Source organism: Rhamphochromis longiceps, linkage group LG23 (assembly GCF_057381845.1).
Source record: "Rhamphochromis longiceps isolate RC_006_pf linkage group LG23, R_longiceps_female_GT1.1, whole genome shotgun sequence".
NCBI classification, from domain to species: domain Eukaryota; kingdom Metazoa; phylum Chordata; class Actinopteri; order Cichliformes; family Cichlidae; genus Rhamphochromis; species Rhamphochromis longiceps.
The window spans coordinates 11,572,539-11,585,409 of NC_140578.1; the positions used below are offsets into that span (position 1 = coordinate 11,572,539).

At 40.2% G+C, this 12,871-nt stretch overlaps 1 protein-coding gene across 1 annotated transcript in view; it reads left to right on the plus strand.

The window, feature by feature from the left end:
• ell (elongation factor RNA polymerase II) overlaps positions 1-12,871 on the plus strand; it is a 37,178-nt gene that overhangs the window by 13,035 nt on the left and 11,272 nt on the right. Inside the window, exons 2-3 of the mRNA XM_085397607.1 lie at positions 2,994-3,038; positions 12,085-12,206. Coding sequence (XP_085253733.1) covers positions 2,994-3,038; positions 12,085-12,206 — 167 coding nt within the window. The remainder of the gene's footprint in view (positions 1-2,993; positions 3,039-12,084; positions 12,207-12,871) is intronic.

A 12,871-nucleotide genomic window follows, 5' to 3' on the forward strand; every position in this document is an offset into this window, starting at 1 on the left:
AGACCCCAACAATCAGGTGACCCATTATGAGCAAGCACTTGGCAACAGTGGGAAGGAAAAACTTCCTTTTAACAGGAAGAACTCTTTGGCAGAACTGAACATGGCAGATGGCTGTCTGTCAGGAAGGTGCCACACATCACAACTTAATGTGTGCCCAGGCTGTTTTTCAGACGCCGTTGAATCTTACAGGCTGCGGTTAAGGGAAGGGAAATTAAAGGGTGTGGCAAAAGGTATTTAACACACTTCTATTTTGGATCATCAGAACAGTTTCTTTGAGTCCAGCACTCCCAGCTGAGCTATTAAACAATAATTATAAATCAGCTTTACAGCAGACTCGATGATCGTTTTAGCAGGGATAGGGGTGTGTGTGTGTGTGTGTGTGTGTGTGTGTGTGTGTGTGTGTGTGTGTGTGTGTGTGTGTAAACAAGCTAGAAACGCACACACCAGGAGAGTTAGCAAAACCAGCTGAAGCCTCCAAAGTTCTGGCAGAAGAGTTTGGGCAGGATTTGCACAACTTGTCTAGATTTCCTTCATAAAATGGAGAAAATTCCTTTGCCAGAATTCACAATTGTTTCCATTGAACTGCAGCTTTTTTTTTCTTTTCTTTTTTTTCCTCAGAGGAGGCGGACCTTTATGCTGTTGAAATGTTGCTTGGGAGTTGAGTATAGTGTTTGACATCTGGATTACAGTGGATTACAGAAATGAATGGAGAAAGTCCCGGCTTTATTTGAACGATTAAGTCATTCAGGATGGTTCAGTACAGTTTAATGTTGCAGTTGATTATGCCCTTTAATTAATTTATTAATTAATTTTTCAATAGTTCTTTCAACCAATTTTTGTGTAAAAACAGTTAAGCTAATAAGGTGCATTAACTAATTTAATGGTTGTAGCATTTGTCTAAACCTGCTCCAAAGGTCCAGCATTTCTTGGAAGGAATTAAGGACGTTGCACAGGTGTGTGTGCTGTGATTGGACAGCGAGCGTTGCAGGAGTAATGTAAACCTTTTCAGTCACATGTCAGAGTATGCATGGGCGTGTCACAAGCCTAACATTAAAGGCATATAAGCCAGGTAGCACATAAAGGATCTTCGTAGCTGAAGTAACGTCACACTGGTGATTTTCAAATGTCGAGCTGATTATTTTGCAATCGTCGTAGTTTAAAACTAGATCTGATGTGTAAAGGATGGAGCTGTGTGGTCTCGCTGTAGAGGCTTGTCAAAGAAGAGTTAACCATACGCTAAAACGTATCTGTCTGCTGTTTAGCTCTAAATAGGACCAAAAAATCCACAAAATGAACATTTTACAGTATTAAAGAAGACCTTTAAACTAGTGACACCATAAACACCATAAAATCATTGGAGAGCTTTTACTAAGGTGGGAAAAAAATTTCCCACAATTTTATACAGACCGGTTTTTTTTGTATTTGAACTCTTTCAGTACCCTTCATGATGAGTTCGTCACCATGGTATATATCAAAATGTGGTTTGATGACCATCAGAATAGTTTGTGGGCTTTTCCAAAGGTAGTTGGATAGGCAGAGACCATCCTCACTAGCGTCTGAGGCATAGCCAATCAACTTTGTCCATAAGAAATATGTCAGAAACCACTCAGTTCAGAAAGCTTCAAGAGTTCCTCCCAGTAGGCTTATAATGGGTAGAGACGTGCAGTCGTTCTGCACCGGCCGTTATGCTAGAAATGTGGTCCATACTATTAAGGCCTGAAATTAAAAAATAAAATGAAATTTAAGTGAAACCACACAGAATAGCAACTCTGTTATCTTTATATGCAAGTGCTAGATCTCTGGGTCAGGATCAGGCAAGAATACAAAGCATGTTGTGTCTTTAATAGGCTTACCCTCTCTTGAACTTTTTAGTACTCTCACTTGATCACATTTAATCCACTAAAGCAGCATCAGAAAAGCCAAAGTGCTGTTTAAATGTTTAACGGTACTTACAGTACTCACAGTACCTGTAATTGTGAGGCTGACGCCCCAAAAAGGCTTCATCTGGAGCTACCGGCACTGTCAAAGGTTCAGTTTAGGTTGAAGCAAACTGCTGATTGATTAAGTTTGGCTTTCTGTGCCGCTCCCTGCTTTGTCTTAGCGTCAGCACCAGATTTGTTTTAAGAATGCACATGTAGTAGTATTATTATTAATTTTTATTTTTATTTTTTAAATCCCCCAAGTCCGGGAATGTTTGTTTGTTTGTTTTTCCACTTTTTTGAGAATCGTTAAACTGAAAGAATTAAAATTTATAAGAAATGGACTCGTGAGGAAATGCAGTTTCCCTTGAAATAATTCTGGAAACTCTGTTCTGTGCTGCTTTTCCCGTGTTTACAAACTTATTGCTGCTTGTGGGAGGTCACAATTTTGTCACTTTAATTTTGTGATATTAAATGGGTTGTCTCGCTCACGTCTTTTTTGTTAGAAAGTGTGAAATGGTCTGTTCTGGTTTATTTCTGGTGTTCGTGCGTTACTGCTTTCAGTACCATTGATGTGACCATCAACTCTTCAGCATAAAAACTAATCCATACGTGTTTGTGGTCTGCGGCACATAGCATGCCTTTTTAAAAGTTCTCTTCTGTTTTGTCTACTTGAGCCATAAGGTGACCACATGATTGCAGGCAGCTTTTTTTTTTTTTTTACTGTTCTTGTTCTTCCTCATTTACACCCGTGACTGCTTCTGCTTCTCCAACGCTGGGCGGATTTTTCAGTCTTCCCCATCTATCACAGTTCATTTACACTGGAATAAACAGATTTCACCCGGGTCAGGTACAGGAGCTAGCAAAGTGTCTGGTATCTTTTCTAAAGACAAAGGACGGAAATGATGATGGCTTTACTTTGTTACCATTTAATCTACTGCTGACGGTTTCAAAATCACATTTTTGCCCTCACGGAACAGTTTTAATATCCATACATGAGCAGTTAATTAAAAAACAAAAGGTGTTTGTGGTAACTTGGCTGACGTTAATTAATCTTTTTGTTTCTTTTCACAGGTCCTGTCATCATCGCCATTGATAAGATTTAATGGAAACCAAGGGGTAAGAATGTATTCCGCTCCGTAAACACGCTACTATACTTACATCATCACCTCAGTTTTATTACAGTTGACCTTGTTGAATTATCGCAGGTATTTGCCACTTTCACTTTCAAAAGATGTCTTTATTACACATTTATCAGTCATTTTGTTAGGTACACCTATCCATCTGCTTGTTAATGCGGGTATCAGCCACGTGACAGCAATTTGATTCATTTAGGCACGGAGAGGTTCAGTAATAGGCAGTTCTCTGGGTGATAAATGCTTTATCGATGGCAGAGGACCTCGTTCTGAAGACGGTGAGGTGTACTTAACAGAATGGCAGGTGATTGTATAACGCAATTCAGATTTTCAAGATGATTTCAATGGTGACGCACCCAACAAGTTTGCTGTTTCTTTGTAAGCATGACACTGTGTGTGAGTGTGAGATGTTAAAAAGATGTTAAATGTAATGATGCACTCCTTGCCATTGTGTCATGTGCTGTGTAAGCGCTGCTCGACCTTAAAGCACTGTTGCCACAGAACTTGAGGCAGCCGTTTGGCCCTGTCGTGATGTTAGTCACGTAAATTTGTTTTCTATTGCTTCTCCTTCCAAATAACGTGATCTGACAAAACTGATTAGTAGGGGAGAAAAAGAAACCTCTTGCAGCGTCATGTCCTCTGCCTCTGTCTTCATACCTATATTCAGACATATTATGAAAGCAAGATAAAGGAAGGCTTGTGTTTCATGTGTACTCTTTGTCAGTCATGTGTTTGTCCACAGTGGGAATTCTAACGAATGATGTTTGATAGTTTTATCATCTAAGTATCATACAGGACCCCGAATGTCCTGTTAAGATTGATCATCTCCACTTTCCAAATCTCTTTTGAATTTTGTCTCTAGTACAAACTGTAACTGAGTTAAAGTTTAAAGTGCACTTATTAAAGTGATCACATCTAATTTTGTTTATTTGAAATTTGAAAAATTAATTGTATTTATTTTAACCAGAGTTGAGGCTTTTCTGATTTTATTTTATTAGATTGTTAGATTTATTTGTCCAAACTGAAAAATGGTCAGATTGAACTACTTAATAGTTCAATTCAGTTTTATTTACACAGCACCAAATCACAACAACAGTCGCCTCAAGGTGCTTTATGTTGTAAGGTAAAGACTCTACAGTAACACAGAGACCCCAACAATCAGGTCACCCATTATGAGCAAGCACTTGGCAACAGTGGGAAGGAAAAACTCCTTTTTAACAGGAAGAAACCTCTGGTAGAACCAGGCTCAGGGAGGGGCAGCCATCTGCTGCAACTGGATGAGGTGAGAGAAGGAAGACAGGATAAAAGACATGCTGTGGAAGAGAGACAGAGATGAATAAAAAGTATGATTCACTGCAGAGAGGTCTACTAACACATAGTGAGTGAGAGAGGTGACTGAAGAAGAATCACTCAATGAATTTGGAATCCCCCAGCAGCCTACACCCATTGCAGCATAACTAAGGGAAGATTCAGGCTCACCTGATCCAACCCTAACTATGCTGTAGCAAAAAGGAAAGTTTGAAGCCTAATCTTAAAAGTAGAGCTAGTGTCTGTCTCCTGAATCCAAACTGGAAGCTGGTTCCACAGAAGAACGACTTGAAAACAGAAGGCTTGGTTTCCCATTCTACTTTTAAATACTCTAGAAACAACAAGCCTGCAGTGCGAGAGCGAAGTGCTCTAATGGGGTGATATGGTACTATAAGGTCATTAAGATAAGATGGGGCCTGATTATTTAAGACCTTGTATGTGAGGAGCAGGATTTTAAATTCTGGATTTAACAGGGAGCCAATGAATGGAAGCCAATATAGGAGAAGTATGCTCTCTCTTTCTAGTCCCTGTCGCTACTCTTGCTGCAGCATTTTGGATTAACTGAAGGCTTTTCAGGGAGTTTTTAGGACATCCTGATAATATTTTGCATGAGTATTGGTGTAGTTTGCATGGTACAGCAAGCAGTGCCATGCAAAGTGCCCAGTTTTCTTTCTTAATGCAAAACGAGTAGCGGACAGTGGAGTAAACAAAGTAAGCAGAACGCACTGACGTTTTCCTTCAAATCCTATAATTTAATTGTGCCTTTCCATGATATAAAAATGTCACCGTGGTGCCAGCGCTCCTTGTATCAGCAGCTAACTGTCCGACAATGATGAACTCTGCACAAGCAGCTTCTTCCATTAAAGGCAACATGCCCGCTTGACGTGTGTCAGCCTGCCCCGTCTGACATGCATACTGTCTATTTGCTCTTCTACTTTGGAAACCTTAGTGTCTGCCATGCCCAGATGTTTTATTAGCAGTGCATTTGTGTCCCAAGTGGTGTTTCTGTTCTGCCAGCGTGGTCACAATACCCACAAAACCAGAGATTTCTAGCATCTTTATCCATAATGATGCTTCATACATCTGTCTTAATCCTGCCCTCCTACACACTTGCTCTCATTGGCACTGCCTCGTCTGCACCCCAGGCTGTTGGCTTATATAAAGGCTTTGACACCAGGTTATCTTCGGTCACTGAACGTGATATAAAAAGCTCCGGCACAGGTTGGCACCGTATTGAGAAATGTGGTTAAAATGTGTCTTACTGTTTCCGTTGTAACCTCAGGCAGCCTCCTCATAAGCTTTACAGTTCCCATATCAGCAGGTCTCAGCAGGCACAATGAATGTTTGAACTTTAACATGAAAAATGGTTAAAATAAAACGGACGATCATCACTGAATTACAGAACTTAAATTTCTACTGATGGACAAAGTTAAATAGATTGGTGGCTGGTATACTTTCTAACAGCACACTTTTTTTTTTTTTTTATATTAACCTGCTTGCTAACAAAACATCTGCCAATATGTGTCTCCTTATGGAAGTTTAATGCTCTAAATATGTTAAAAATATTTTCAGGGCAAGACGTTTTTCTTGACTGTATCCACGAGTTGTTTCCTGATGTACACAAACAGACCGGAGTCTGCAGAAGCTCCCCATTCATCATTTATGTATGTAGTCTTATAAACGCCTGTAAAGCAGCAGATGGGACCACTGCTGTAGCTCAAGTATAGCCAAGTATTTAGTATTTCAGGTTGCATTGTTTTTAAAATTTAGAACTAATATTCTTGCTATAACATTATGCACAATAGCCTTGTATTTAGAGTTGTAGCAAGCTTTCCTGCCTGCTGTCAGTATTTTGGTGCACTGCAGAACCATGGAGCCAGGCGCTCTTTCATTTAATGCTCATTTATTTTATGTGTATGAACACGTCTGCTGTGGAAAGATGGCTTTATCTCCAGTTTACAGGCTGATTATTCAATGTGACGCTGCAGTTTTTATAAGAAGCGTCATGGTAGGCGTTACCTACCCACCTGTCTTTAACTTAACACACATTTGGTCACATGTTCTGTAGAAGGTCCTGCTGTCTGTTGCCGGTCGTTTCAGGCTGCAGTTATGATGCAGCAGGCTTGCTCAGGGAAAAAATCTGTTGGTGTTAAGATGAGAATGCAAGTCACAAGTGTGAAAGTGACTGAATTACAGAACAGATGGCCTGGCTGTCAAGAGATCCAATATTCATTCACTCAGATTCATTCATCTGGTTCAGCTCTGACAGAGTTTGCACACATACTTTTTAGAAAAGTGGGGGAAAATCCAAAAGGCTAGAAACGAAATGGGAGACATATTTTCCAGACAGGTTTCATATTTTAAATGGCCAAAAAACACAAACACTGGCTGCATAAAACATGGAAAACTTTGATCTGGATGATGAGACGTCTCTCCCTCATATTTCATTCTGGCTGCAGAAATATTCTGTCCTAAAATGCAGTTTTGGTAAAAGTGACACACACATCCTTTTTTATGAATTCTTCAGAAGAGGTGGTGGATGTACAGTACCAGAGTTTTTCCTGCACACTGATCATCCCACAAAGCAAAGTCATCAAGATTGAGCTTAAAAAAATTTTAATCACTTGTTCTTGTTTGATTTTGTCTATTTAAAAAATGCGCAGAAATTACAGACTGCTGCAAAGATAGATAAAAGACTACACATCGCTTAATATTGCTCATGTCCAAAGTTGCCCCTCCACAGGATCTTCTAGAGCCAGGAAGGACAGTTAAATCTGAAAATGCTGAAACATTCAGTAGCTTTGCCCCCAGATTATTTTTAAAACATGTTTTGCTGCAGGTTGTGCTTCTCCCACATACTCAGAAATTCTCATAACGGATTCATTAACTGCTCGATGAGCGGCGTTTCTGGCTCCTCCCCCCGCAGCACGTGTAAAAAATACCATGCCTGTTTGTGTTATGGATGCAGAGTGCAAGGAAAAATTATCATTATGCATATCTTAGTCGAACGGATACAGATAAGCCTGCTACCTCACACTGTAAACTATCAGCACATGTATCAGCAGCAGGACTGGCTCATGTTTCCAGATTTCATTGTTGTATTGCTTTCGTGGGTGTGCCCAGGGTAAGGGCTGACTGTGGATTTGCAGAATTCGCCCTTCACATTTCCATTCAGGGTTTGATTGCTGTCCCTCTAACAAGGGACTTGGAGGGTCAATTATTAGATCCAGGGGCGGGGGTATTATTGTTTTCTTATCCTCCCCCAGATCCATCGTGTCTCTCCTCATGAATCACTGTTTTTCATGACTTTCTTGCTCTGCTCCTGATATCGGCCACCGTGCACCATGATTTCTAGTCAAGCATAGTCGGCTCAATTGGAGAGGATTTGGACAGCTCTCTGGCTGGCTTGAAGCTGAACAAGTCAATAGTGTCATCCATTTAATCTTGGTGTCTCCAATTTAAGAAAAATAAATAGATTAATACTTTCTAAGCCAAAGATTTGACACTGACAGACTTTCTTCTCTTCTCACCTTGATAAGAGGTGTGGATATCAAGTTTGTGGGGTTTTGGCTTGATTAAAAATGAAAGGGACTGGTGAATTTGCTGCATCCCTGTCTCTGTAAAACTTCTTTTTTTTTTTTTCTTTTTTTTTTTAAATTTAATTTTTCAGATCCTTTTTAACACTGCGAAGAACTGCACTTAATTTGGTTGTGTGTTGAACATCAGACGGTCCCACAAGGTGGTGATGGGTAATCTCTTTAAAATGTTTCTTTGTTTGTATTCCTTTGATTTGTGCTAAAGCTCTCAAAGCTTGAATAATTGGAAGGTTTTAACCATGCAAATAAAACTTAACCCAGTTAGCCTCTTAGTCTTGATGCAGACCGGAGCTCTGGGTACTCTGACCAAACCGGATCTGCAGTCACATTTTTCAGTTCGAGTGTTAAAAGTTCATAACTTATTTAATGTATTATTAAAATGTTGGCTCTACTTAATGCATATATTTAAAAAAAAAAAAAAAAAAATCAAAAAAAAAAATCATCCATATCTAGTCGTGCCTGCTCAGTGTGATCAAAGACACTTTGTCACCTGTGCATCTGATTTACCAAAGACTCGGTCTTGGTGGGAGGCGTTTCTTGTCAGGTTTTGATCTCAACAGTGATAACTTTCTTTAGAAGCGGTGCTCGTTCATGTGTCCACGTAGGGCTGCTCAATTAATTGAATTTTAATCACGATTACGATCTGGGCTTTCAACGATCATTAAAAATGACTGAGCCGATTATTAGCCCCTCCCTCATTTATCCGCGACACCTTAAAGGCCGGTCCGTGAAAATATTGTCGGGCATAAACCGGTCCGTGGCCAAAAAAGGTTGGAGACCGCTAATTAAGAGGACCCGAGGGAAGCTCGGAAAGCTAAGCAGAAGTTATTTGGAGAGGAGAGTGACTGCTGTTGGTTGAAAAGAGAGGTAAAAAAAACTTCAGTGGTGTTGCACACTATTTTATATAATTTTTTAAAGCCATTATTCAATACATTGTTATTGTTAACCCTTTAAAGCCGGTCAGAGCAGCACGCTCCGTTTTGTGTAACTATTTTTAAATCCCTGTAGAACCTGAACCGTGTAAGCTAGCGCAATAATTATTATTTTTTTGCATATGAAACCAGAGGAGTTGTACTTGCATCTTATGCCATCAGCTTGTCCTCGGTCAGGGTTTCCTTCCACATAAAGCTTTTCAAAAATTGCATAAAAAGCGCTTGCAGGAACAAAAACATAATATTCCAGAAACACGCTTTGCTGATCCGATCAGCTGTTCATAACACTTCGCACATTGAAACAGACGTCACCGCTAACTATCGCATGTCCGCCATTTCCTGCCCGAAACTGGAAGTGACGTCATTTTCGCAGAAAATGTAGGTTTTTTTACTTGTAGGCCTTAAAAGCCTATACTGGTCATGTTTGACTTTTCTGAATAGTTTCTGTGATGCTTAGAACTCGAATTGCAGTGCTGGAAATAGTTTATTTTGATGCACCTGCTGTTTTCTTTGCAAATTTGCATCATAGGATTGTTTTTTTGTTTTTCCTGCAGTATATAAAAATTGCTTTATCTCCAAAATAAAACTATGAAGACACTCAAAATAAATTTCCTGTTGTTGTAAACTATTTTTTGCAACTTTTTTTGTATTTAAAGTTTTGAGGGATAAACCTCTTAAATTTCTCCAAGTAGAAATATATGTAAAAAAACAAAAACTATTTTCAATTTTTTTTGTAGTTTATTGCACTTTTTTGCAATTAATGTAGTTACTATGGACTTAATGCATACATATTATTAAAATATGGGCTATAACAGTTGTATAGCAACTTGAAATGCTCCCACAAATGGCACTACAACATGTAAAAAAATAATATAAGCTCTGACGGACTTGGTTCTATAGTAGGTCTTAAAGGGTTAAATAAATATCGTCAAATAATCGAGATCTCAGTTTCAGTGAAAATAATCGTGATTACCATTTTTGCCATAATCGAGCAGCCCTACGTCCACGTGGTGGTTTCGACAGTTTGTTAGCGTGGAGCCTGAGCCATTTGGTGTGGAGGAGCCTCTTCTCACTCTTTCATCCTCTCCCGCGTGAGTCACTGAGTCACTGAGTCACTCCCCTGTGCCCTGCCTCTCAGTCAGCTCCGGTGCCTCTTAATTAGATCTGGATTCACAGTCAACACATCGATCTGCTGCTCTTTCAACTAAACGTGACACACGTACAGTATGTTTAAACTGGATATGTAGGTGTCTTTCAACACCATGACATACTGTATCATTGTTGATCTTCTTCCCACGTGCATTTCGTGTTCTTAAACTGCCGTAACGGGTTTTATAATGTGCTGAAAGCCTGGAGATGTGTTGCCATCAAAGCTAGCAAGCATTTTCGAGCATGAAACGCTCAATAGAAATGCCCTTACTGATCTTAGAGTAAGCTGCTTTTATCTGCATAGTCTGTATTTTTCCTGTTTGCTGTAGGCCAGAGTTTTATTGCAAGTACAAGTAAGTATGTGGGTGCTGGAGTCATAATGGGGCTGCGTCCATTTGTCTCTGTTGCAATGGCAACACTGCCGGTTGATCTGTAAAGACGAGCGATGGGGTCGGGGCTCATTACAAAATGGACCAAGAACATTGAGTACATATAGGGCCAGATTTCCTAAACGGGACAAACGTGGATGTGAGCACAATCACCAGATGGTGCTGATAGGTGTGGCTGGTTTTATGGGTGTTTTTCTTACAGTTGTGATGTTTTCTGAGCGCAGGCGGTGTACTTCACTCTTCATAAATCTTGTTGTGCACTTGAGTCATACTTTGTTCCATAAGAAAGGAACTTCTGAGTTTCCCTCCTCTTACACCTGATCGTGTCCCTGCTCTCTCTTTGTAAATACAGGCTGTACAGTGTAGTAGGGTGGTCAGTGTTACTGCTGCTAATTAACTGGGCTAATGCAGATAACTAACAAAAAAAGTGTGCTATAATTTGTAAATGATCATTTCCCCTTTTGTTAACAAAGCTGTTTTCAGAGTTATGGAACAGTTTTTAGAGGTAGGAAAATACAGGTGATTGTGTCACCTGCAGCCTCCACACTTTCTGTCTTTGGTAAAACGGTTTAGCCGCCTGCATGTGACTTCCAGCACTGATTAAGGAGCCTGTGAGTCACAGGCAGAGCCTCGGATCGAGGCTGGGTCACCAGCAGTAACCTGCTCACCAATCAAGAGGACCTCTGCTAGGTGTCCAAAACCACCAAATATGTAACGTCAGCCTTTTGTCGCACTGGCTCAGTGTGATGCACAGTCCTTGGCGGTGACACCACTTGAATTTGGTCAGATGTGCTTAAAACACAAACCTCTGCCTCCGCTCGCACTCCTTTAGTGAAGAAGTTTCTTTACGCGACGAATCAATTCACTGTTGAATTCACAGCATAATAAAATCATTTTGAGGTGAATCAGAAGTGTGTCAGCCAAGGTTTGGGTGTCGCCCCGTGCTTTCTCCGCTCACTCTACACATTGCCCTTTAAGATGATTACCAGCCTGTGTCTTTCCACTGCATTAAAATGTCAGCTGTATTCACACTGGGCACTATTGTAGTTTTGCTCTATCTACTTTAAAGGAAAAACGCAACATCTGAATCTCGGCTCTCTTCTAAAACTATTTCCTCTACTTAACCAAAGTATCCAGAAGCTTTGCTTTATGATAAGAGGCTTATTAGCCAGATGACGGTGGTTAATTCTACGTTCACCTCAGTCTTTTATAACCAACACCTGTAGTGCTGGAGGAGGGTTTTTTGTGGGGGCAGAGTAGTATGTGTGCACTGCAACTACATCCAAAGCCACAGACTGCAGAAATACCTACCATAGTTGTTCTGCTAACATATTTTAGTGGTGCGTTTGGACAACAATTAAAACACTCTGTAGTTGTGAATGAATGCCGTAGAAACACAAGGTGGTAGATTTACATGCATTTTGCGTGGTTTTTAAATGAGCAGAAAACCCCTGGAGCTTTATAAGCTTTTTTTTTTTTCTTAAATATTATGTACCACAGTGACATCCTGTTTACAGCAATGCAAACAACATACAGGAAAAGTGTCTGGAAAGAATGTTAAACGTGTTTGTAATATGCATCAGACCTTTGTGAAATCCATTTTTTACTTTCATGCTGAGTTAATGTATCGTTTGTTTTGTTTTTGTCTTCAACAGAAAATTTCAATACCACGCTCAGAAAATTCAAGCGAACTCCAAACTTTTACTTTCTACCTGTCGAATGTGGGCAGAGATAACCCGCAGGGCAGCTTCGACTGCATCCAGCAGTACATCACCAGGTGAAGAGCGCAAACACAAGCAGTGCTTTCTTATTAATTTCTCTTATGTAAATACACGAAGGTGCCTACGGTCGCTCGTGTATTACCCAAGGAGTCAGTCCTCCAACAGCAGATGAATCCGCATGTTTGATTTGATGCCCTTCCTGACACAGCCCTCCCACATATCCGGGCTTGGGACTGGCACTAGGAACACTCCATAAAAACACAAGATGTAATGTCATGTTCTGTCAACATATTTAAACCATGTGTAAATAGTCAGCAGTCTTTGGACTTCAATTATCTAATGAGTATTTTCAGGCAGACTGTTGCTTGGAAATACTGTTGAACTCGGGACCTGAGGCCAATCATCAGGTCTCTCAATTCACCACCTTACAGGCAGCATAGATGAAGACAATCAGGGCTTCGGCTCCGGGACGCTGTGACTTTTATGAACTTTGGTAAATGGTTCAATCGTTCTTCATCTTTTTCCAGTTAAATATGAAAAGGTGCCGCGAGCTGAGTGACGACATTGTTCTGTCGAGTTAACCCAAAATTGAGTTATTAAACAAAATATTCTTGCAAAATAATGTTGAGGTAAGAACTTAAGCTATCTGGTGTTCCAGTACAGTTAAACTTCAATCATGGGTGGTCGGGCCCATCCCAGCAAGTAGAGGTGGGAAAGATTC